Below are 24,493 nucleotides of genomic sequence, written 5' to 3'. Positions count from 1 at the left end.
ATCAGCAATCATGCATTTCCCTTGTGAAAGCCGATGCGCACTATTTTATCCGTGCAATACCACGGATGATCTTGATCGAGGTTTCAAGACTGATATCAGGCAGGGAAACCCTGGACCGCAGCGGTTGTCAGAGTGCAATGCTGTATTTTCTCGTCTCGGTCGTCGAATTTCAACTTATAATCAGCATCATTCCTTTGTGGCTACTGGCGCCCGGCATCATCGGCATGCCATGGCTCTGTTTTCAGATCGCAGCAATCTGGTGTCTCATCCGTGCCATGAACCGGGAGAGGAGAGTATTCACCAGTGAATACGAAGTCAAGTACGGTCGCAACACCGACTGGGATTGTTGCTCATGGATAGTTGTTGGCGGGATGGAATGTTGTCAAGAGTTTTTCCGCAAGAATACATGCCCGAGACTGGGAAAACTGTTTGGCAACGATGTGGAAGTATTCCTGCCATACCGACTCGGGTTACCACTGGACCTCGTGGTCTTATATGCTCAGAGGACTTGCCAAATACCAACCCCTTTGTCCACGGAGTTGTACAAGTCGGTCCGCGCGCATTGCTTGAAATCTCAGGCAAAGCGAATGAACATCCTCGTTCACAATACAGGTGCACTGGACATGGCTTGGGTGATGGCACGTCTCTGTTCCGACCTACCCCCAGGCCAAATGCTGGGCAAATTCCATGTCTACACGTTCGGGTCTGCCGCAAGTGAGATGGTAATACCTCTCGGGGCTCATAACGGCCACGAAGGCCATACTTGCAACTGCGAGAACTTCCCTGAGCTTCCTCTTGTCAATCACTTCGCTTTTGAAGACGACCCATTCGCTCAGATTGGTGTGCTTTGGGGAGTTCGACACCGAATGGAGGGACGCCTGGTTGGCGCCGTCTATGCAATACAGCGACACACAGAGGTGGGCTGGAACCGCTGGCTTGGGCCGGGGGCTGGCTGCTCGATGGATGACTACCTCGATGCGCTGTTTCCGGACGGCAACCCGAGAGCTGGCGTGTTGGGTCAGGTGTGCAGGATTGAACGCGACGTGAGCGAGATGCGAGAGATGGCTGCGCTAGCCCGCGCGTTCCACCACCATGGTTCTACAAGTCGGAGACAGAGCTGGACAATCTTGGGTCTCATGGCAGACAGCCCATCCAACTCCCGCAACTTCAACCATGAGATGGCAGGAATCGTTTCTCTCGAGGAGACGCGGCGTGCGGCCAAGGCAGCCGAGGGCATGCTGGGGTATGAGAGGAACACTCTAGCCGGCTATGTGATTGGCAAGCATCGATTGACTCGGGATGAGGTGCAAGGCGAGAGAAGAAGCCTCCCGGGCAGCATATCTCCCCGTTCGATCGCATAGTTGGCACGACGCCTTTGCGATACCTGGGCGGTCGAGGTGCGGTTGTCGTCGAATTTCGCGTCCTTTCGGACAGCCGTTGTCAGCGCCGAGCTCCCCCTTGACACCTGGTGGAGGCATTGTTGCGCTTGACTCACTTGCAACAGAGCGGTCCAGCTTATACCCAGGCCGGGCGAACTATCCCAATCCCATCCAACTTAGATCGTGAGGAAGACGGGCGATGGTTTGATCAAATCCAAGCGTGCCACCCTCCAATCTGCTCTACGCGCCGCAGAATTTCGGGCCAAGCCGCCCACGGTCGCGCTTTGGAGTGACAGCTAACGCTAACCACGTCGCTTGGGCCTCCAAACAGTCCATTCTCGACGTTTCAGGCTCTACTCCACCAAAGTTACACACTGAGCCTCACGTTCCTGGCGCCCCAGTATTAATACCGATGTTTCTCATGCTTAGATCGACGGACCTCAAACATCCCCAAACCCGAGTCCACGCAAGCGCTAGCTCTGCCGCCCCAGAGCTTTTTATATCAACTGCGTTTCCCCAGTCATTTCACCTCGTTCCCGGAGACACAAATAGGGAATCAAGCTAAGCTGCTGGCAGTGATCCAGGCCCCATCGACGATATTCTATTCTTGGAGTCCAGCTCTGAGAGCACTCCCTCACGTGCATCTTACGACCAATTAACCAACTCTGCGACAATTTTGGCGGCTCTTTTATCCAATCTCGTTGTTTTCGTACTCTATCCGAGGCCGCAGTGTCCATTGTTTCCCCTGTCGGCGTGTCATTTCGGGTTTTATTGTCTCTAGGTACAACGAGGACCAGAGTGACACCGGCCAAGATGAGGTGGCTCGACGACACAATATACTACACCTGCTGCTTCGTGGTCATTCTTCACTCTCTTTCGGCACTGCTAGTCATAACGCATGGCCGATGCGGCGTGTACGCGGCGGCTTTCCTCGTCGCGTGTGCCATGTGGGTTGATCTAACGGCGCTGAACCTATGGTTCTTCCTGCCGACCATCGTCCATGAAGCACCGAACATTGAGCTCAATCTTGGCGGCACGTTGTGGGAGGATGTATCAAATCTAGTTCAGACGGTTTTCCTCAGCACAGCGGCAACCTACCTATATATGATGCTCTTTGGTTGGTTCGTGGGGTCCATGTCGCTGTCTAATGCGCTCTCAATGTGGCAGGGGGAGGGATGCGATGCCATGGATTCACACTGCCACACGGGTATATCTGGGCGCGTGATACGGCTTGCACACCTCGCTGAGGCGTATGTTGGGATCAGGGACGTTGGGTATCTACCTTTCCTGGAAGATGAAGAGACACAGACGCGATCGGCAGGGAGCTGTTTGTTTATCGTGCCACGGTGGCTGCATCCGTGCTATGTGACGATTCTGTCGCCTCCCATCAAGTTGCTCGGGGAGCGGAACCAGACCAGGGTCCGCGGAGAGAAGATGTGAGTAGATAGGGACAATGCAGCTGGATAAAGGCTTCCAGCCCGCAGACTGGCTCTTGACACACTGAGAATTAATTCCCAAAGTTAAGAAAACAAATTGCAGGAGCAAAGTCTGAACAATAATCATCAACCGAAAATTCGAATACTTAAATTAGGTCTTACTATTAAAACATAAGAAAAGTAACAAAGCGTTTCTTAATAACTACGCATACAAGACCGACTTATTAATAATTTCCAACTGAAAGCGGATCCCTTTTATATTATGTATATAATATCACGTCCAGCTGGGTGATGACCTTGATTACAATATTGAATTGTTTGAACGGCGTCTCGAAGATCTCGGAACATGTGTCAGTTTGATTGCCGATTTGGTAATGTAACACCAGGTCGATTTAAACCTGCCAGACACCAAATCAAGCACCGGAGTGGTATCCGCCAGTACATCCTTCAAAGTTGATACTGTTACCGTCGTCTATATATACTGCAACTTTGGGGGTCTAGAAAGCGTGGGGGGTATAATTCCTCCCGCGCTATCTGCACTTGTGTGGTCACGAATCGCATGCAAGGCTATAGGGACTCACACAATCGCAAGGCTGAAGGCTCGGGGTTGAAAAGACACTCTGCCGAGTTCCCTGAGCATGACGGATCGACAATCCGTGGAGCATTAGTTGGGGACGTCATACTCACGGCACTTGACACCTGAGTGGCCTTGCTGCTCGGTCTGTGATGGACCGAAGTGGTATCTTCAGAGCCCAATACCAAGTGCGTGGAGGCAGGTCACTGGGGAGGTTGCTGGCCGTCTCGTCTCCGCAGGGTTTCGTTGGTTTCGCTGTCCTTAGTTGCAACTATGGATCACCCATCCACGAAGTTATAAGACGTATTCTTAGTAGCTCTGTAGATGACCGCCAACTCTCCATACCGTTGCGATATGAGGATCTGTAACCATTAGACAATGATAAGGCAATACATAATCAAGTCGCGCGGGATCGAGTACGCAATGCGTCACTATCTTGCCGGGGAGGATAGCGTACTCTACACCCTCATAAATCAAAACATTCTCGCTGCACGATTTCCATAGAATTGCAATCACGCCAGAGTTTTTTCAACCAGCCTCAATATTTCTGATAAAATGTACAAGAAGTTCATCGTTACCAACCTGCGCGAGCCCTGACGGGTGAATTGCTCGTTGGTAATAAGATTCCGACCCTAGTTGATGAAACCGCATCGTTGGCCTCGTCTCCAAGATCTCCTGCCCCAAACCGTCAAGTTTTAAATGATCCCCTAGAATCCAAAGAAATCACGAGCACGGCGGCCGAAGGCACCCGACTCGGGGCCACCTGAGGGGGCAGGTCCAGCTGACCTAGTGGGCCGAGGACCAGCACCCCCGCTGGGGAATCCGGAAGGGAAGCCGCTAGGAGCACCTGTCAAGACAGCTGTTAGTAAGAATTACGGCAGACAATCCCAAGGACATTCTTACCGCCAGGTCTACCCTGACCACCGAAACCGCCGAAGCCACCAGTAGGAGCAGGTCCAGCAGGGCCAGAGGGAAAGTCGGTTGGGAAACCGGTAGGGAGGCCTGTAGGGAAGCCAGAGGGGAAGTCGGTAGGGAAACCAGAAGGGAAGTCGGTGGGGAAGCCAGAGGGAAAGCCGGAGGCCCGATCCTGACCAGCTACAAAGCCGTTGGCCACACCCGAGGGAGACGGGAAGCCGCTGCCAGTGGGGAACGAGGGGAATCCTAAGATGGCCACGATAAGTAAATAGAAAAATGTGAAACTGAGGAGTTTCCATAAGCATGCTCTCACCTGTTGGGGTTCCAATGGGACGACCGGAGTGATGGCCCCCATGAGATCCCGTTGGTCGGGAGCCAGGAGGTCCAGTGGGAAACCCAGAGAACTGGCGACGATCTAGTCCGCCCTCAGGGGCATCACTCGGAGTGGGGAACCCGCTGGGCAACCCAGAAGGGGGAGGCCCGCTCGGAGCCGGGCCACCGAAGCCGGCAGAAGGGAGGCCGGAGGGAAAGCCAGATGGGAAGCCGGGGCGTCCAGACGGAAACCCAGGGGGGAACCCGGGGCGGCCGCTGCCAGAAGGACGAATAGCAGTCTGGAGGGTGGTGGGAACATCACCCTGAGCGAAGGCAGCTCCGACAAGGAAGGTGTAGGCGAGAACGTTGGTCTTCATTTTGAAATAAGAAAGAGGAAGTGAGAATCAGTCGGCCTGCGTGATGATGTGAATGAAAGTTTTCAGCAAGCTGAATATTGAAAGTCGACGACTTCAAAATGAAAGGAAAGTAGTAAAAAAGGGCTGTTGCGGTTGATGCTGGGTAACAGAAGGATGTGATACAATGCTGGGAGATGGTTTAAACCTATATACTCGAGCCCTCATCATGGCGGCTCATGCGACTTTGCGCGATGAACTCATAGCTAGCTCACTAACAGTGGCGATCACCCGAGTTGCCATCTGATGATACGTCGTCATCTTGAGGTTGATAGATTGTATTCTCCACCAGTGGCTCCCTGCTAGAATAGGGGCAACTGACCTCCGTACACTATTCAGGGAACTGGAAGCCATGGGTTTGGATGGGATGATGAATATTTGCTTCCTCCAACTGGGGTCCAGTGGCCAGGCTGAGCTCTGAAAGCAAAACCCCATGTCGTCGTTGACGGTACTTGCGCGCCGCCGCCTGGGGGGACCCACGCAGGCTACGCATTGGTGGCTTTCATGTTAAAGAGTCGTCGTCAGCTCCAGAGTTGAGCAACCAGGGAAGAATGGCAGATCGTGGCGTTAATAGAGCGCTGCAGGGTCCTGGCAATTTGATCCCCTGGACTCTTAGGTATAGAGTTGCTAAGGCCCATGATCATTCCACTGTTTCTCCCTAGAGACCATCACGCCAGCCAGCGAAGACGGGTTTCTCCTTGATTGATGACTGAGTCGTCTCAACCCTATCTTGTTTCAAGTTCAGGGCCACTAACAACCTTGAGAGCGGCTCCGTCGCTAGGGGACGGCAGGCTGCCCCACCACTAGCGTTATCTTGGAAGATCCCGCCGTGGCAATGTACTGCCGATTCGTGGCCTTCTCACCTTGAGACGTTTGCGGCTGATGGGCTCATCAGCTGGGCGGTGATCATCTTGACGATTTCCAATAAGTACAAATCAATAAAGTTCGGACTGTCTAGGTCGGATTCTCGATCGAATCCTGCGGATAGCGAGTGAACACGTCCGATATGATGAGACGGGACCTATCCAATGCCACTAAGGGTCACTTTCAGCCGCCCAGCACACACGCCTAAATGTATGGCGAGGACGTGGAAGTGTCACATTTCCTCTGGCGCCGTGACTCGCGAAACCTCCGTGTGCGCGTAACTGCGCAAATTTAGACTGGAAGAATGCACGGACTGGGTCATACAAGTTACTTTTCGCAAGGAGAAGACATCTCAACGGCGAGATTTATGGCCGAAGAAACTAGGGGCGGTTCCACTATCAGAGTCGCGTTTGTTGCGCAGGTGTATACTGTTCTCTCCATTTGGGGTAGACAAACCTTAGAGTGCAGTACCCCTAGGAATACCGGAGGACGACCTTCGACCTCGATTGCTTCCCCAACTATGGACGCGAATTTGTACAGTCCGAATGTTGACTACAAGTTTTGATGTCAACCTGCGCGGAAGGGTCCAGAGCCCCGTCGCGTACAGAGTACCTAGGTAGCAAGCCTACTCCCGGCGCATAGCGACATGACGCAACCCATGGGCGGCCTTGGCCGGATGGATATGTTAAGGCCAAAGGCAAAGGCATCTTCAAGCTGAACACTAAGGTTCCGTAACCAATACCTGATTCACATCTTCATGATACCATAATCATGGCAGTCTATCTTATTTGCAACAACTCCAATACAGTCGGGGGCACCGCAATCACTCCAAGCAGTGGTCAGGTACTGGACGATCACAAACCATCTTCTGAATGCAAAACAGTCAGACAAGCGTTGTCACAGTTGAAGAAATCAACACGTGACCGTCACCGTGATTGGCTGGTCTTGTATCGAAGCTATGGCAGTTCGATTGGATCCCCAAACGTCTTTTGCGTGTCTCGTCCTCGGTCCCTGGCAACCTGGGTATCTCAGCTGACAGTGTGGTAGGTAGTACGCCTCACGCTTAATGCTACCCCATGTCGGCTCAAATACCGCCCACTCGACCACCCAGCCGCTCAATGCCTCGGGAAGGCTAGCGCAAGTTGCAAGGAGGTCGAACAACCATCTGGCCGAGTTTCACCAGGAGCGCACAACGCCTAAGGATTGTGATCCACTGGTCTGGGGAGCTGTAGGAAGGCTTGTTGCCCACCAACAAATCCGCACTATCCATCTGGTCCTTCAAGCTTCTTGTCCAATGAATGCCCCAGCTCTCCTCAAAAGGGTCGTGGCAGTTGCGACAGCCCCGTGGACAGGCGCGCGTGTCCAATGCTGGCAAGCTGGGCACAAGCACCGCCGCATCAGCATGTGAAAACGAGGGACCTGGTCACGAACCACGGGAACAGCAACGAAGCTGAAGATGGCTACAAGTCATGCTCGGCAGGTGATAGTAGAATGTTAGCCGCCAACAACGAAAATGGATCGGCCATCCTTTCATAGTCTCCCCATGGGTGTATTCGTAGTTCTGTCCGATTTCACCTCGGTAGCAGTGCTTTAAATGCTTCCTCTTCCGCGCTACTTCTACTTCCCCTCTTCCGTCTAACGTTAGTTAATCCATACAATGCGCACATGCATTCCATCGAGCGAGTGGAGAAGCAATCGTGAAGGGCATCGCTCATACTAACCCTCCAAGTGTCAAAGAGCGACAAAGCGACATCGGGCAGCACTGTCTTGGGCTTAACTGTATCGTCGCCATCCCCTGCCCCACCCACCCCAGCCAGTGACAGCGTCCCATTCATCTTGCTGCATTGATATCTGCAAGGGGAGATCCACGATCCAGGGTCACGAGAATCTTCACACGTTTGGAAGAGGGGTGTTCGCTGGTGATCGGTTGCCACATGGTCGCGCTTCTTTAATAGGGTTGCAAGTCCCGTCCCTTTTCTCACGGCGCCCCTCAGTGAGGCTGCCTGCTTATTCCCCAATCTTGCGCCGACAGCAGTCCCCGTCCTCTACAGCATCGTGCGAATCATTAGCGCAATCTCTATCGTAGCGGCCCCTCAACGGCATGGCATCGTTGTCTGCTTAGCGACCTTAGCCAGCGAACAACGTGGGGTATTGATGTTCAAGCGGGGTCACCGACCGCTGGAAGTGATGCTGGAATAGGGCAAGCGACAACAGACCGCCTTTCATTCAACAGAAATCAGACGACCAAGCTTGTCTTGAGGTCCACAGCAGCCGGAACTGTTTTGACTGCAGAAAGCTCACCGACTCCTGAAAACGACATCATACCAAACCTCGTGCTGGGACGTCCTGAGTTGACGTTTTCCAGCCCGCGCTGGCTGCTTTCACCGGCTACAAATTCCCGGTTTGGAGACTTGTGGTGAGGCGAGGGAACTCCCGTTCCGTTCCCGCTTTGCTCAACCCCGCCGACTCCAGCTGCGAGGGCACGTTCGTCCGAAGATTGTCGACGGCCTCCAGTTGGCGCCGTAGCTGTATGCGGGTCGGCGCCATTGCCTTGGGCCTGCATGCGCTGCAGTCCCTGGAGCACCAATAACCCGAGTTCCTTTTAACCACACTTTCCCTTCCACGATCACGGCTCCCTTACCCGTCCTGCGGGCGTACATACATATAGATCCACTTGAGTTCCGGGAACCGTTCTCTGGAAATTGGAATCAAACACATCGTCACCTCATAGTTCTCAGGTCCTGACCGCAACTTCTCCTGGCCTCTGGACCAATGTTCGAAGCTCGACTCTCATTTCACCTCAGCAACGGTCCTTGTCTCTCAGGGGCTTTATATGAAGCACCATCGGAGCCACATAATATCCTTGTGTGAAATCGGCTCGAAGTCATTTCTTTGTTTTTCCTCAAGAGTTTCGCTCACGGCTATCTCGGCCCTCGCCGGTGTTACCCAAAGCTATTCCCTATGCATATAGACGGGAAAGACCATTTCCAACATGTCCCACCTCTCACCACTTGAGTCTGGCCTGCGCCGAACATACTCCGCGACAAGTGTTGCCGCTTCTGCCACCACATATCACAGCTTCTACGAGGTTGATGCGTATCAACCTGTATCCAAGGACTGCCCTGTGCGAGTCAGCTCACCCAAATGGAAGGAGGATGTGTTTCAGCCCGCAGCGATGAAGCGCCATGACTCCGGTTACGGATCTATCCCCTCGGGCTCCAACTCTGGTGGCTCTCAAACATCTGGACGGAGGACATCTACGACATCCGGTGGCTCATCTCAAACGCGGCCCTATTCACGTCCGTCAATCCGTCGTGCTGCTAGGTCGACACCCAGTCCTCGTAGCAGCCTTGCTAGCAGTCATCAAGCTCAACGGCCCAGGTCACAGCAGCAATCGTATTCCTACTTCCATTTCCCTAGTCTGGAGGTCTCCTTGGGAACTGACGAGGTTGCCCAAAGCCCCGAACCTATTCATCCCCCGCCTCCCCAGACGACACACTATTGGACGAGCGACCACACCCGCAAACTCGAGTATGCTGCGATAGATGCCGCGAGCCGAGGCATCAGGGGCTGGATTCTCAAGCATGTGGTCCCAGACTGTTTTGTACCAAAGCAAAACCGGAGACTGGCTTTCGATGACGACACGGGCAGTGTGCGCCGCTACCGACTCGAGCTCGAGTGTGACGATAGCACAAAGCGATGCAGAAAGGGCAAGACGATGGGATGGGCGATTGGCCGATCATGAGTTCTTAACAAGATTTGGCAGGCAACAAGAATAGCATGGACGAAGCGATACGAGTAGACGTGGCTGGAGAATGCGTATTGCATACCGATTGTGCTTGGCAGACACGGCATCTGCATTGATCAAGGCGTTGTATACCCTCATTTGCATTAATTCCCATTTGAAATATTTGTTAGCACATCATAATCAGATTTAGTTGCATACGTGGTAATAAGAAGGGGGACTGGAATTGACTTTGCATAGTTTGGGCTGGGGAGTTAGTCATAAGTTGCTGGATAGGCAATACCACTAGAGTGGTGGAACAAGGGCGGGAGAGGAATGGGGTTAATGAGCATTATGGATACATGAAGCCACGGTTTTCCCCAACTTTTCTAGCATTCGCGGAACCAAATGAACCATACCATCTGTTTGTGTCATGTGTTTTGTGCTGCACCGGTGCTCTTTATCTTAGGGAGAATTGCAGCTGGGAAGTCTACCGCATCTGGCAGAAACACCAATATCCATACACACGACTTGAGTCTTGACCAGAATTTATATCGCGTTCCTCTTTTAAGGATGAGGGCTTCTTCTTCTTCTTCTTCTTCTTCTTCTTCTTCTTCTTCTTCTTCTTCTTCTTCTTCTTCTTCTTCTTCTTCTTCTTTCCGAGGAAGAATTCCAAGTAAGCCCCCCTATTGCACAATAACGACATCTTTCGAGTTGGCTCTCGTCGAAGATACAACCTACTAGATTAACACCCGGAGACTTGATGTTACTATCCCAACATACTTTACTTGCCCATGACCCGTCCCAGCCCCTAAACCCCCTGCATCTCACCTATCATGCCTCGTGCTCAAGGCAAAGGCCTAATGCTATTAGACTTTTTCTCTTCTGCTATGTTGCTTTGCCTTCCTCAACATCAACCTGTGGATCCCCGTGGAGAACATGACTGTCAACATGAAGCTACACGCAAAAATAACAAGGGAAAGACTTCAGTTGGAGCATGGTTTTTTATATGACGCAACTTCGAAAAGATGTCGTGCGTATGAGAGTTCGAGGTGTTACTAAAGAGTCGGCCTGTAGGCCTCATAAGCAGACGCGATCCTGGTCTCATGCCGACGGGTCAGCCGTGCGAATCAAGGGTCTTTGACCGCGGAGGATGGTGCTATATATGTTGTGTAGGTAGCATCCAGGAGGACTCGGCTGCAAGTTTGAAAGGGGTCTATTCTAGGATTAAGCGGCCAGTGGCGTATACGTGACTTTCCGGATTGGTATAGAATGATGATTAATGACCGCTAGAAACCACGACATCGGTGATGAACATGAGTACTTTAATACAAACAGTATCATGGAGGATGTTTGACTAGTTCCGTAAAACTTCAGCGATAGAGTCAGACGTCGTTCGAGAGACCCAGCAGAGTCAGCTGCCTTATGGTTCGATGTTCGGGTACCGCACTTAGTGTGACGACTAATACTGTACCGATATTGGCTTCTGGGGCAGCGTCAAGGTGCCTTATATCGTCTGGAACTTTCAGCTCGCGCGTAGATTTGGCCGAGAGCACAACATTACCAGAAGGCTGGAAGCGCTATGGTCCGACAACTCAATGAGATGAGCGAGTGGCAAGCCAAGTCAGAGAGCCGACAGTAGCTGGGTCCAGTCAGCGCCGCAAAATCCCGAAAGCACCTCATTGTGGCACGACGTCCCATGAGTTGTGGCAACAGTTTTGCAAGTTGTCGCGGTCTGGTGCATCGCGAACTGCAACCAATGAGTGTTTTCCAGCGACAAGTGTTACAATGTATAAATGGCTCCTGTTCCCGGGTAGTAGCTGTACTTGATACAGTCGCGATAATGTACAACAGCGATAGATAGCGCATCCTAAGCGAAACACCTTCAAGATGCTCATGCCAGCCCTGGACTATTCATACTCCCCATACGCTCACATTTTACGCCCACGCGTATCCGGCCCGAACCTATTCCTTAGCCATGCCCAGGAGAATGCCCTCCAACATGTTCCACCGCAAAGGTCTCATCACACTGATCCAGTCAGCGTTAGGCTCAGGCCAGGCTGGTGCCCGAAAGAGCCGGAAGTAATACACCAAGTTAAGCGTTTAAGAAAGGGAGGGTATACTGAGGATGCTTACCAAGCTACCGGCTACCTACCCACATACCCTATCATGTCCTCAAGGCATGTGAGGCTCCAAAGTTGGGACGGGATTGATACAGGTCTCTAAATAACTACAGAATGCGCCACACAACCTGATCCATCGGCAGATTCAGGGCTCTGCTGCTTACCCACCACTAACTTACCACCTTGCCGTGCATTTGCTCGCGGCAGTGAACATCATCAGTCACCTGGCCTCGCACTTGAATCTGCGGCACATGGCAAACCGCAACACATCCATCAATCAGCTCGAGCCGCGACGGAGGGGGGCCGTAGACGGTCCCCCGATGCGCGACAGAACGCGGACCCGGCGGCATCAACGCGACCGTCACGTGACCTCGACCAGTGGTCGGTCTCTTTGTCTCACATTGACGCCAAAGACCCTGTTTTGTGAGGTGGGAGACTGGGTGAGATCAGCACTGAGGAAAAAAAGGAAGCGCCTGTCAGCACTCTGTTATTTTTTGTCCTAATCCTCCCCCAATCCGACTTTCTACTCTGCTTCGTCTGACAGTGCCCGGCTAGCCCGGGGTGCCGTCCCTTTCTCTGTCGATACGTTTTATTTGACCTTTTCCCTCTTCCCGACTCGACCTGACGCGCTCCTGTGTCAGTACCCCGTTCCTCGATCTCGATGCTGCCCTCGCCGTCAGCCGGCATACCTACCCCGTCGACGGCTGCAGGGACAAAGCGCCCGGCTGCATCCGACCTGCAGCGAACTGCCGGCGTTCAAGCCACGCCGTCCAAGAGACATGCCACCACCAAAGCATCTACCATAGCCGGTCTTGGTTCTGCCCCGGGTGTCGCTCCTGGTCCTCCTCCTCCTCCTGCTGCTGCTGCTGCTGCTTCTGCCGCCGCTGCTACCGCCGTTTCCGCTTCCGCCCCCGCTACTGCTTCCATCGCCGCCATGTCATCGTCGTTGGGGCGAGGCCCCGCGCAACCGATGCCGTCGATGCCGATGCTGGTGACCGAGGACCAGCTGATGGGCAGAAGCCCAGAGCAGCTCATCGCGACCATCATCCAGATCCAGGCCCAGCATCAGCAATATGTCGCGACCATATCGGCGCAGTACGAGAGCATCACCCAGCAGCTGAATGATCTGAGGGGCAGCCTGGCAACCCTGTACAGCGGACAGGCGTCGCAGTACCAGGCCGCTGTTTCGGTACGTCCCGGTCTTAATTAAGATCCCTCGCCTATGCCCCCCAATCACCTTGAGAGCTAACAACAGCCTGTCTTTCCAGCAGCTCCAACTGTCGCCTCCTGGCTACCCGGACCCTAGATCCTCGAGACCGGTAGTAACCCCGACGTCGGTGCCTCCTCAGCAAGTATCACAGGGTCCCCCGCGACCACCCGCCTCCCACGCGACTCCGCGGCCGGCCAGGCCGCCGCCGCATTCGCCTCTGAACAGCCATCCAGATCCACGTTTGCTCCCAAAACAGCACAGCCTACAGGCCCCACAAACGCCTGGCCCGCCTTCGTACGACTATAGGACGGTCGGGACCGTCGACGAGGTCTGGAAAGAATACAGGGAAGGCATCGACGGCCAGCCTGCCATCGAGGACCTGGACGCCAACTGGGGCTCGCGATGGCGACCTGAGCCTCGCGGCCGAACTTGGTACTCGCGACGAAAGGTGATCTGGGACAAGATCAAGGAATACATGGCCGAAGGCATGGCAGAAGACGAGGCAGTGCGGGAAGTAGAGAAGCTACGAGACGGCGGTACCATCAACAAATTGATTCGCCTGTTGCAAGACGAGCGCAAGGATAAGGGCATTGCCGATGACAGCACAGGCGGCGCATAGGAAATGGGTCCATGACGAGTGAACGAAGGCGATGGGACAAGATCCCCCTCGTGTTATGTGGAATGGCGTTACATGTTTGCTTGATGGCGGATATTGATGATACCCTGGGGAACAAAAATGCGAGGCTTGCATATGGCATTGGTTTACGGCATGACAAGCTCGGTACCCCTCCGGGGCGTGAGCTGGGTTTTGGCACAATACATTGTTCACAGGTTGAACAAAGAGAGACAGATGAATACACGGCTATTGTTTTTCGTGAATCGGCTCCTTTCAGGCCGGCCGCGCAGTGCAGCTTTGTTGTGATTTTGTAATCCACTTGAAAGGGGGCTCAGGTGGTACTGCTGCCCAGAGGAACCTGCTTGAACTTTCCGCCGAGACTTGTCCCGGTGCCCCTCCAGATCATAAGTCAACCCAAGCGCGTCACATCCTTCGCCACTTTCGAGTCCTGGGCTAGGTTGGTGTATCCAATGTGTCAAATCATCAACGTACACTACACCTCTGCGGAGCATGACACTCGTCCTCCCTCTGTGCTGAACCCCAGGACAGGGTATACTGTCCGTAATCCGTATATCCAGCCACAGCCTGTCCTGTGACTATCCATGCTACGTGGATATCGATGCTACATACCGCTGTCCAATCCATGGAAATTGTTGCAGGCTGATTGTTCATTTACCACAATGCAATGCTGAGTATCCGGCACCATACTCAAACATGGTGGCCTGCCACATTCGCAAAGACCCTAACTATTGGGAAAGCCGTAGATACGACGAGCAAGACTCGTCTATCTGTGTCTTCGGTGAAGGTAACGGTGAATGATTCACAGCTTTGAGGAATGAGTTATTCCACGCAGGGTCGCGATTGGCTGATCTTTTAAACCACACTGTCCTTCTGAACAGCCAACTTTCCGCCGCAAGGTCCCAGGAGGATAGACTGGGGATATCTAGGCTGATCGAAATCTTAAACAACGATTGGAGGTGCTCACAAGATGCTGTTCTCCATCTTGGGGAGTTGGCTCGGACCTGGGATCTCAACAGTGAGAAGTGCCTTTGCCCTCCACGGCCCGGTAGGCATCCAGCCCCAAATGTCTCTGGTAACGCTAACGAGATGTTTATTGGGGCATGCAAAGAAGTCGCACTTCGGCCTGATACGGGTGAGGTAAAGTAGCCCGACTAGGTCGAGGTAAACAGCAATGGAGTTCCGTCCATTACAGCCATTTGAAGCGGCAGAGGCGGGAATACAGCTTCTTCCGGGCTTTTGGGCCCGCCACTATCCTCCCCAGTAAGTACATTTCCGTTCCGTTCCCAATTTTCCGTGTCCATCACGACCCGTGACATTCCCTCCTGCATCATCGCAGCTGCTTTGTCCAGTTACTGGCGATATGTTAGAAGATTCTTCTGCATCTCTGCTTTCATCATGCCCCCCACACCTGACTCTCTACCGTACTGAATGAATGAGACTTGAACAAACACACAAGTCGGCTGCATTATGGATGATTGGAAAAGAGAGTCACTCAACTCTCTCCCGCACTGCACTGGATTGAGGGGTTGGTACATGCGACGAAGAATAGAACAAGTCATGAAATATTCGCGCGCATACCCCTATGGTAGCTGAACACTGAACGCGGACGCAGACAATTATCTGTGCCGGTTTTCGGCCCAGATACATCGTTTAGTTGCGAATCTCGTGCTGATACTGCATGAAGTCTTAAATCTTGTTATTCTGATTCTCTTAAATCTAGAACCTTAACGTCACGGGTTTCGAGATCTCGTGCCCACAGAAACGTAGTCCTTAACCTCCACAATGCGGCCACCTGGTCGGACTGCTAGATGAACCATGCCAATCTCTTTGTATCCGTCCGGATGACCTGACGATAGGACTCTGTTATTGAGGTTATGTCGAACTAATTCAATATCGGAGGTCGGGGACTGAAGCTGAGACTGCGCCTTATACCTGCTCAAACTTGTCTTTGCCTCTTTAAAAAGTACGCGAAAGATAGGGACAGTTTGCAGTATAATAGTGATCGACGGTTCAAGGGCGTTGAATATCTGTAGAAATACTAAAGAGTCTAGAATGACACAATCGCTACATTAGTCTTGACTTCTTGCTCGAAAGTTGGGATGCTTCGAAGGAGCTGATACTCACCAAATCGTCCTACCAGTTGTTTATATTGGAGGAAACATCTTAAGATCACGATCATGCCAGTCCTATGCTAGACATCAGTAATGTTCACACAAGTCAACCAGCGGTCGTTGAACACATACAGCATTCCCAAGCCCATAGCGACCGCCACTCCTAATTTTTCTTGTCTCTTGAGTTGAAGCTTTCGGACGATGAACCAAGGGAAAATAGAGAGTAGCACGTCCATGACTCCTCCATAAACTACATAACCTGTGTCAGTATACCTTGTCACAAGCATGAGTCTCCAAATCAGCGGTGAGAAATATCATACCAATGGGCGCGATGAAAAGAGTCCGCACAACGCTCTCCTTATAGCAGCCTCCGGCGTAGTAAGGGCGTACCGGCGTCTTAGGATCTCCGCAAGCTGGGATATAAATACCCAGTACGCTAACCGCCACCAAAAGATGGGAGCTGATGATCAGAAACACCAGAAAGATCCTGGCTCCCACCTTTTGGGCGAGGCGCCACAGGGTCAGTGCGAAGGCGCATTTGCTCCAGGTCGTTGCCAAGGTCAAGATGCTGCTGCTCAATTGATGGTAGAAGAAGAAATGGCTCTTCCCGTCGTCGACCGCGATATCACTTGCGAATGATACGCTGACCAAAGCAGCACCAGCAAGCAAGAGGATCTGTGCGAGTCTGAGAAACAGGGCCTAGGACTGTGCGAGGGCTTTCCAGCGAGTTGGGACTTACGTAGGCAAGAGCTAGCAAATAATCATCCCATAGCAATGCACCGATCCGACTTCGCCTAACATATAGTCGTATTGCGAGGAAGACACCCGCGAAAGAAGTCAGGATCCATACCGCGATGGTAGACTGGTGAGTCTGAATGTCATAGGCATCGATTTCCGCGGCAGTCGTCATGGTGGGTTACCCCAAACTCCGTACTGTACGTGACAGCGAGGACCGCCTGTTGATCCAGTGGGAGGAGTTGCGATCGACAGAAGCGACGATCAGATCGGCAGCGCACTCGCTATTAAGCAACAAAATGTTGCATTCGGGACGTGTCCCATGCAAAGCTTAAGTAATAGGGAATGCCCTCAACATCGAACTCTAGCCGGTGCTGAATTCTTTGTCGCTGCTTCACATTGAGACTGCACCACCCTGGGAAATGACTCGAGCTCCATCGTGTAGGCCCTTATGCACCCATAACTGCCCTGGGCCTGGTGTCGCTTGTGGCTTTTCGCAGAAGGACGGGACGAAAGCAAGGATAGGTGTCCGGCGCTATTTCACTAGCCCAACTTTAAATGGCATCATCCTCAGCTGGACGCGAGGCTTCTACTGGCGGCATCATCGCGATAAGCCTTGAGAGCTTATCAGAAGAGGCTGCAACTGAGAAAAGATGCTCAACATAGTCTCTTTCAGCTATCTCACTCGGAAGGTTACCATAGTTTTTCCCTGTAATACTCTGCGCGAGTCTCTTGGACAGATTGTAGCTAGACGCGAGCTGACACAAGATGTTCCTACTGACTGACTAGGATGTAGATATCGGGCACTAGCGCAGAAAATGCTGAGTCCAGACGACTCCATACTGGGGTCACTCGCTCCCGTAAGCTCTCCCGAGACCCGGGCGGGCCTTGCCCAGGTACTCAGCTCTTTTTTAATCCGGGGTCTTCTACCGAAGCGCCACTGATCTTCTAATGGTCTAACGGTGTCGTTCGTTTATCAATGGTGCCAACTCTACACCCTGACCCCATTGACCGACGGATAGCGGCGATCGTGGGGTCTAGTGCAGGGCGATGGGCACCAAGATGGACCATATAACACAGATCACACTTCCAAGGTACAAAATGTTGAGATGAACATAGAATTTGCTCAAAGACAAACATTATGGAGGGCCGAGCCGTTCCTGTTACGTATCGTGAGAAATATTCTCTCTGTGGTCGGATACTTACATAGTATCACTGATAGCGAGATCCCTTTCCCGAGGTGGCAAAGTATTCCTTCAATGGGAAAATCAGTCCTTGAGTGGGGCTTGAGGATTCGGCATGGCTCCTAATACGAGTGAAAGGGAGGCGTTGCGTAGGTTTTCCCCCCCATCTTAACTTCGGGGATATGTTCCGTATCTTGGCACAAATCTTGACCAAGGATTATCAACCGTGGAATTGAGAAATTCCATAGCGTACCCACGGCCAGAAATTCTTCCTTTTAGGCTTTCAAAAAAAAAAAAAAAAAAAGACGTTCAACTGTCATTTTTGGTGTGTCAACGATTCCGGGTGGGCTCCACAGACCTCGACCCTCTCATTTGTTCGTGTCTCAGGACGGGTGTACTGGAAGAAATCATGGTAGATTGTACAGTATAATATCATTAACAGATATAAATACGTTCAGAGTTGGCGCACTATGTATACAAGCTATAATAACAGAGTTAGCTTTGCCCCAAGAAGCAGTCTAGAACCGACATTGGCTTCCAGGCAGCTTCGCTGACGGAAAGCACGGGGGCCGAAGCTCACAGCTTTCCTGACTGGGTTCCGAGCCTCAACGAGACTAGACCGCTTTGAGAGTGACTGACTGTCGTCAGGCGTCCAGTCCAAGGCCCAAATACTCTTCAATTAACTCTGTATGTATCTAATAATATATATTAAAGTTAATATAATTACATATGTCGGTCTAGAGCATTAACTTTCGACCGGGGAGGTGGCCTTCTACTTGAAAGCTGGCGTCTATTCAACCCAGACAACAGCACTGAGCCCATTTTCACCGCCTGCGGTACCACGCGTCGCCACCGATACGTTGGCTAGAAGCTCCCCTAATTTGCCAGTCGCAGGATCTCTGGCTATGATAGCCACGTTGCTGCTTGTCTGACCTCCAACAGCCACTAGATTACCGGCCCTGTTTATCTCGAACGTTCGCGGATAGTAGGCATACGCACTGGTGGCCTCCAGGAGAGTGATGTCGCCTGTTTTTGCATTGATGGTATAAGTAACAATCGAATCCTGCTCAGGGCCGAATGTTTGATCGGCACGGTTTGAAGCGTAAAGAAAGTTGCCCTTGACATGGATCTCTGCGGCTTTGGTGGTGTTTCCTGGGGTTACGCCTTCGGCATAGGTCGAGAGCGTCTGCGTCTTCACCAGCGATGGGCACCCTGGGCCTGAATACTTCACAATCCATGCCGAAACAGAATTGCCAAGCTCATTAACAGAGTAGAACCTCAGGCCCTTGAGGGAGCCCGGACGAGGCGCCCAGAAAACCCCGTGCCGAGGCCCATCGCCTGGGCCTGCCTTTGCTGTTCCACAAGCTGTCAGGTTCCCTGTACGAGCATTGATGCTGAATATACGTATCAGATCGGCGCCGAGGTCTGGCACGAACAGATACCTGCCCGTTGGATCGGGGATTGCTGCATGAGGATGCGGTTTGTCCTGCCGGGAGTTTGGACCAGGCTCCGCCATCGTGAATTCCAGTGTTTGCAGTGGAGCGGTGCCATTGCTCAACGGTAGTTTATAGGTCGTGACGGTCGAGGGCGTGCTAGGAATCAATCAGCCGTGTCCAAGTTGAGATCTCTCAGATCAGGGGCGCTTTACTATTCAGATGTAATCAGAAATCCGCGGCCATCCGTCCCACCATACAACATGCCATGAACAGACATCCCTTTCGTGGTTGCTTTGCCGGTCTGTTTCAGAGAACCATCCCGAGCTATCTGGAACGATGACGCATTTCCCGGTCCTGACCAGTTTTCATCGATGCAGTAAACTGTGTTCGACTCCGAGTGCAACTGCAGCCATGCTGGCAGCCTTCCGCAGCCAGTCGTTGACGACGTCAACGCTAGATCCCACTTGCCATGACATTTAGTCAGTGAAAGCGAGGAAACAGTTCCAGTAAAATGAGAAACCAAAAGATTGACACCGAGGACGGCGGGTAGAAACATCAGCATAACAATGCCTCGTAAGTTTGAGGGAGACATGGCCGGCAAACGTGATCTACCTCGACGCAGCCAGTAACGAACGAATGTACCAGGAGACTTTTGAAGATGCAGGCATGGGAACGGGGCAAAAGAGCGACACCACGCGCAGGAGCACTGAGCAGCAGAGAATGCGACTTACCCAGAAATTATGGGAACCGGAGTGCAGCAGGATGCAAGCCGGAAGTACTTCAAACGCAACCGAACGGGGTCCCTCAAAATTCGGAAGCGAAGTTGTCTCTTCTCGTATAGGACCCAGCCGCTGTCTATTGCTTCTAAGACCTATTTTCCCACCATTCCGTAAGGGTTAATCATCCCCGGTTAAGTTCTTTGGGTTGCGTGTCTGCCCCACTGACCTACGATCCACTACCAATATGATCCATGTCTCAGCCAATCAGCCACCATGACCCCAACACGGTAACTTACCAGCGAATCCTTTCCAGGGATCCAGGAATCTGGTAATCTCGTCTGAGCTGCTTGTCACGCATGGTTTTGCAGCACCTGTCATTGTTCATGTGACTGGCATTGTCGGGTTCTTCCCTTGTAACTGTTTTGGCTTTTACAGGTTAGGAGGCTCAAATTCATCTAGTGGTTAATAAGAAAATCTATACGCGGGGTAGTTGACTACTGTACATGAAACAACTAGCTTATCACCTTCTTATTGCTACATCTCGGTTACTTCAGCTTTCTCTTTCTGTTCTTTCTCCTTTTCGGCCGTAGTCTGCTTCTCCCACATGGCAAAGTAACGACCACGAGACTCAAGGAGTGCTGCGTGCGTGCCACGCTCAACGACCTTGCCTTTATGAAGAACCACAATTTGGTCTGAATTGGTGATAGTGGAGAGACGGTGACTGCGAATCATATCAGCAAGTACTTTAGGTGCGCCGCTGTCTAATGCACCTTTACTTACGCAATGGTAATCGTAGTCCGTCCTTCAGTCACCCTCTCCAGCGCTTCTTGGATCTGCCGCTCGGTATGAGAATCGAGCGAGGCTGTGGCTTCGTCGAGTAGTAAAATGCGCGAGTCCTTAAGGATTGCTCTTGCGATCGCGATCTATATATCCAGAACATAATGAGTACGGGCAAGAAGAGATTTTCAAGGGCACAGACTCACCCTCTGGCGTTCACCTCCAGATAGCTTTAGTCCTCGCTCTCCGACTTTCGTATTGTACTGATCGGGGAAGGCAAGTATGCGGTCATGTATATTCGCAGCCTTGCAGGCCGCATATACATCAACTTCGGTTGCTGTCGGGCTTGCGTAGAGCAAGTTGTACATGATCGTGGCGTTGAAGAGTACAGTATCTTGTGGGACGACCCCGATGTGCTTTCGGAGGCTATCAACCTTTAGATCTCGAAGATCATGGCCATCAACCGTGATTGAACCGTCTTTGACATCATAAAACCGGAACAGAAGTTTCAGGCATGTGCTCTTCCCGCTTCCGGACTCTCCTACTATGGCAGTCTTGGTGCCTGGCTGAACAGTAAAGGCGACACCGTCAATCGCCGGCGATGCTCCCTCCTTGCCCCCGTAAGAGAAGCCAACATTGTTGAACCTCACCTCTCCTCGCGGGGGCGGAAGGGTGATCGCACCTTCTTTCTCCACGATCCCTGATGTCTCTTTGAACTGTGCTTCGTGTTAGCTAAGATTAGATACCTATGAATGACGTGGACTGACCAAATCAAGCATTCGCTCCGCCTCAATGAGATTGTTCTGCAACATTGTGTAATATGTGCCGAAGAAATTCAATGGCCCTTGAAGTTGCGTGAAGTAGATAATCATAGTCACGAACTCGGAAACTTCCTGCTGGCCGATGGAAATCTTGTAGGCCGAAATGGCCACGAGCAGCGCCGTTCCCAACGAGAATATGGAGCTCTGAGTTAGGTTCATCCCATTCAGTGATAGCTGCACCAGTCGCTCCGCGGTTTGGTAAACAGTAACGTGGCTCCTGAATTTCTCCGTCTCGGCTGGGACAGCGCAGTTGTGCTGTACCGTTTCGAACGCCATGATGGCATCTGTCTTCGCGGCATCCATCTCGCGAGACTTTGTCGCCATGTCTCGACGTTGCCGGCCCCGGTACTTGGCCATATAGATAGTGAGGAAGATGTAGGACCACATGATAAAGAAAACGACGAGCGTGTAAAACGCGTCGTACTGAATGAAGAAAAAGATCCCTGCGAGAAATATATCCAAGGTCATCGGTATAACCTGAAAGAGGAAGCTTTCCAAGAATGTATTCATGGCGGCACCGCGGCTCAGTGCGCTGGTCACTTCGCCGATTCTCTTGCTTAAGTGGAAATCCATTGAAAGGCCCAACACATGCTCGAACGCAGCGCAAGATAGGCGGCGGAACAGCGACTGTGAGACTGGAATCCATAAGACAGAGCGAGCAGCGCCAAGAGCTCCTTGGTTACCTTGAAGTGATCGGTAGACTACATAGAGGATGATCTCCTTGAGTGGAATCTTGCCGTAGCCGAGAGCGTCAACCAGATATCCAAGCTGTATAGGAACTAGCATATTCACTGCACGCTGGCAGACCAAAAGAATCAAGCAGATGACCACGATCACCTGATAAAGTGGGGAGTCTTTGGGCCACAGATAGGGGAAGAGAATTCTGAATCCAGCAAAATACTCAACCCAGCCTGAGCTCTGTGCATCACGTGGCTTGTCAGTACCCGAGACTGTTGCACGAGCGTGCGTGCCACCATAGTTGCTAGCAGGACCATGACCGTTCTCCAGGAGTGGGCGACGTTCGGAATTCGAGCCAGACTCTAGTGCCCTCAACCTGGACTGTTTGTAGACAAGAAGCACCGTCATCAGCAGTAGAACCGAGATCCGCGACACGCCGAGACCGAAGAGAGAATTGAGAAGTCGTGCGGACACCCGTATAGATCTTTGCTCTGACTTAAAAATGATGGCTATGACGGCCTCGAGCATAATACCAGCCACCCATGCATGGCTATGGGAGACGGTGGGAGACCATGGTCCGTCTGGGTTGGGCAAAAGACCAGCCAAGAAGTACAGAGTAACACCAGCGTACGAAGCCTGCATGTAAGATCAGTGAGGTGATGTTTAGAGCGTTTGGAACGTGTTCAGACCAGATATGCAGTGTATGGAAAGTTGACTTCCTCGGACTTGTCGTATCGGCCAGAAACAGCATCATGAGTGACTAGTATGACGCTGGCGGTCTGCATATGGAATATTAGCTTTGCACGTATTCGTAGCCCACTTTACAGGACAGTACTTGCCAGAAGAAGAGCCAGTAGAAGCTGGAGACCCCACGTGAGTCTTGAATGGAAGCGCCGAAACTCCTCGGTCCCCTCGTCGGCTAGTTCGCTCACGTTTCGTCGATCCCGCCAATGTCGGATCAATTGAGACAGAGAGAGGGTGGCAAACAGTCCACATGGATAGACATAGAAGGCTATCTCCAATGCCAGCTGGACTTGAGCCATTTTGGAGCGGTGAGGGGCCTGAGCTTACTGTCGTTGCCCTACGCGGTTGTGGACGATGATGATGCGCGTTACATGATGGCTGGACATCCGATTTCTCGGACGACTCGGCAAGCGCGTAAATGGTCGCACGGACCATCGCCGGGCCCGGTGAACATGGGCCCCCACCCGAGCCCGCCCGGGAGACTTTGGAAACTGAGCGGAAGTATGGCTTTTATGTTCTTTCTTATCACGTCATAGCAATGCTCTGTCCCAGTTCGAAGCCTTTCATTGCTTCGCTCTCTTCTCTTTAGCTTCCGAATTTTCAAACATATTAAAGCCGAGGTGACACTGCTTGGTCTCATAGTCAGGAGAAACATGTACATGGGCTCTAGGGGTTGCATTGACGAGAAAAGGAAACTAAAGCTATGTGACAGGCTGCATCAAACATATTACATGTATTGATTAGCCTGCTCTCATCTCTAACCTCAAACTATGTTGATGTTACAAAACGTCTATGGTAATGGAAATAGAATCCCCGCCATTTCCGTATCTAGGCTCTACATTTTGTGACTGCTAACACATCGTCATCATCTCCCGGCACTCTCGTCACATCACTTTTAGTCAGTTTTCGATACTCTTCTTCTGGAATATGACCTAGCACACTTGGACCAATTTTGTCATCTTTGAGACCATAGAACTGCTGAAACGACATGATGAGAGGCTTCCATCTGTCAGGGTCGATTCGGTTTTCATGGCCATCCATCCGTAGGGTATTAGATACGTGAGTGCGAAGAACTCGGACCTCAACCGCAACTATGATTCCACAGCGATCTGGCAGATCTGGCCTCAGGTTTGTGACCTGCAGAAGCTGGCATTCCATCTGCACCGGGCACTCGACAATGCGAGACGGCTGGACGATGCTGGACGGTTCAGGGCTGAGCTTGGATTTTGTCCATTTGTCCTTGACGAACTTGTAGTTTCGGCGCCTTTTGGAGGGGGACACCGGGTTTGATCCGGTCGCACCAGCCAATGCGTTGATGCAGGCCGACATTGTGTCGTTTGGCAGATTCAGGACACACTCCCGAGTACGCAAAATGTTTTGTGTTGTTTTGGATGTTGTGTCAAGGCCGAGCATGCACGAGTGTCCTAACCACCACGCCGAAGACATTGGAGCAATGTTATCTGTGCCATCTTCGTTCCGAGAAGTAATCAGAACGACAGGCGTTCCCCAGTAAAGAATGGCAGGAGAGATAACAGAATGGGCGTCCATAGTCATTGTTGATAGTGGAATTATATAAAAGACGTGACCTGGAAGCACAGTTTCTTGAAATCAGTGAAACACTTGCGGTGTCATCTAGTATTTATAATCTTGGACAGCCAGTTTGTCTGTACAGCAAGTATACCAGATTTCCACGGAACTGAG

General features: G+C 51.9%; 9 protein-coding genes across 9 annotated transcripts; 4 read left to right on the top strand and 5 right to left on the bottom strand.

Moving 5' to 3' along the window:
* Positions 1-137: 137 nt before the first annotated feature.
* On the top strand, positions 138-1,361 carry JN550_010642 (uncharacterized protein; the record flags this gene model as incomplete). Its single annotated transcript, XM_049308918.1, has 1 exon — positions 138-1,361. The coding sequence occupies one exon, from the start codon at positions 138-140 to the stop codon at positions 1,359-1,361; it is 1,224 nt and encodes a 407-aa protein (XP_049167447.1).
* Positions 1,362-2,192: 831 nt separating this feature from the next.
* Positions 2,193-2,819, top strand: JN550_010641 (uncharacterized protein; the record flags this gene model as incomplete). Its single annotated transcript, XM_049308917.1, has 1 exon — positions 2,193-2,819. One exon carries the CDS (start codon positions 2,193-2,195, stop codon positions 2,817-2,819), a length of 627 nt encoding a protein of 208 aa, XP_049167446.1.
* Positions 2,820-4,096: 1,277 nt separating this feature from the next.
* Positions 4,097-4,993, bottom strand: JN550_010640 (uncharacterized protein; the record flags this gene model as incomplete). Its single annotated transcript, XM_049308916.1, has 3 exons — positions 4,097-4,236; positions 4,293-4,550; positions 4,618-4,993. 3 exons carry the CDS (start codon positions 4,991-4,993, stop codon positions 4,097-4,099), a joined length of 774 nt encoding a protein of 257 aa, XP_049167445.1.
* A 3,136-nt stretch (positions 4,994-8,129) lies between these two features.
* JN550_010639 (uncharacterized protein) lies at positions 8,130-8,456 on the bottom strand (the record flags this gene model as incomplete). Its single annotated transcript, XM_049308915.1, has 1 exon — positions 8,130-8,456. One exon carries the CDS (start codon positions 8,454-8,456, stop codon positions 8,130-8,132), a length of 327 nt encoding a protein of 108 aa, XP_049167444.1.
* Positions 8,457-8,885: 429 nt separating this feature from the next.
* Positions 8,886-9,638, top strand: JN550_010638 (uncharacterized protein; the record flags this gene model as incomplete). The annotated part of the gene is made up of 1 exon (XM_049308914.1): positions 8,886-9,638. The coding sequence occupies one exon, from the start codon at positions 8,886-8,888 to the stop codon at positions 9,636-9,638; it is 753 nt and encodes a 250-aa protein (XP_049167443.1).
* A 3,036-nt stretch (positions 9,639-12,674) lies between these two features.
* Positions 12,675-13,569, top strand: JN550_010637 (uncharacterized protein; the record flags this gene model as incomplete). Its single annotated transcript, XM_049308913.1, has 2 exons — positions 12,675-12,929; positions 13,009-13,569. 2 exons carry the CDS (start codon positions 12,675-12,677, stop codon positions 13,567-13,569), a joined length of 816 nt encoding a protein of 271 aa, XP_049167442.1.
* Positions 13,570-15,634: 2,065 nt separating this feature from the next.
* On the bottom strand, positions 15,635-16,608 carry JN550_010636 (uncharacterized protein; the record flags this gene model as incomplete). The annotated part of the gene is made up of 4 exons (XM_049308912.1): positions 15,635-15,773; positions 15,831-15,948; positions 16,019-16,373; positions 16,438-16,608. 4 exons carry the CDS (start codon positions 16,606-16,608, stop codon positions 15,635-15,637), a joined length of 783 nt encoding a protein of 260 aa, XP_049167441.1.
* A 3,698-nt stretch (positions 16,609-20,306) lies between these two features.
* Positions 20,307-23,091, bottom strand: JN550_010635 (uncharacterized protein; the record flags this gene model as incomplete). Its single annotated transcript, XM_049308911.1, has 6 exons — positions 20,307-20,493; positions 20,553-20,695; positions 20,756-21,265; positions 21,317-22,684; positions 22,738-22,827; positions 22,879-23,091. 6 exons carry the CDS (start codon positions 23,089-23,091, stop codon positions 20,307-20,309), a joined length of 2,511 nt encoding a protein of 836 aa, XP_049167440.1.
* Positions 23,092-23,620: 529 nt separating this feature from the next.
* JN550_010634 (uncharacterized protein) lies at positions 23,621-24,346 on the bottom strand (the record flags this gene model as incomplete). Its single annotated transcript, XM_049308910.1, has 1 exon — positions 23,621-24,346. The coding sequence occupies one exon, from the start codon at positions 24,344-24,346 to the stop codon at positions 23,621-23,623; it is 726 nt and encodes a 241-aa protein (XP_049167439.1).
* Between the last annotated feature and the right edge of the window lie 147 nt (positions 24,347-24,493).

Source organism: Neoarthrinium moseri (assembly GCF_022829205.1).
Source record: "Neoarthrinium moseri strain CBS 164.80 chromosome Unknown scaffold56_Wmoseri_CBS_16480, whole genome shotgun sequence".
Classification (NCBI taxonomy): Eukaryota; Fungi; Ascomycota; class Sordariomycetes; order Amphisphaeriales; family Apiosporaceae; genus Neoarthrinium; species Neoarthrinium moseri.
This window is presented reverse-complemented; position numbering and strand designations above follow the sequence as displayed.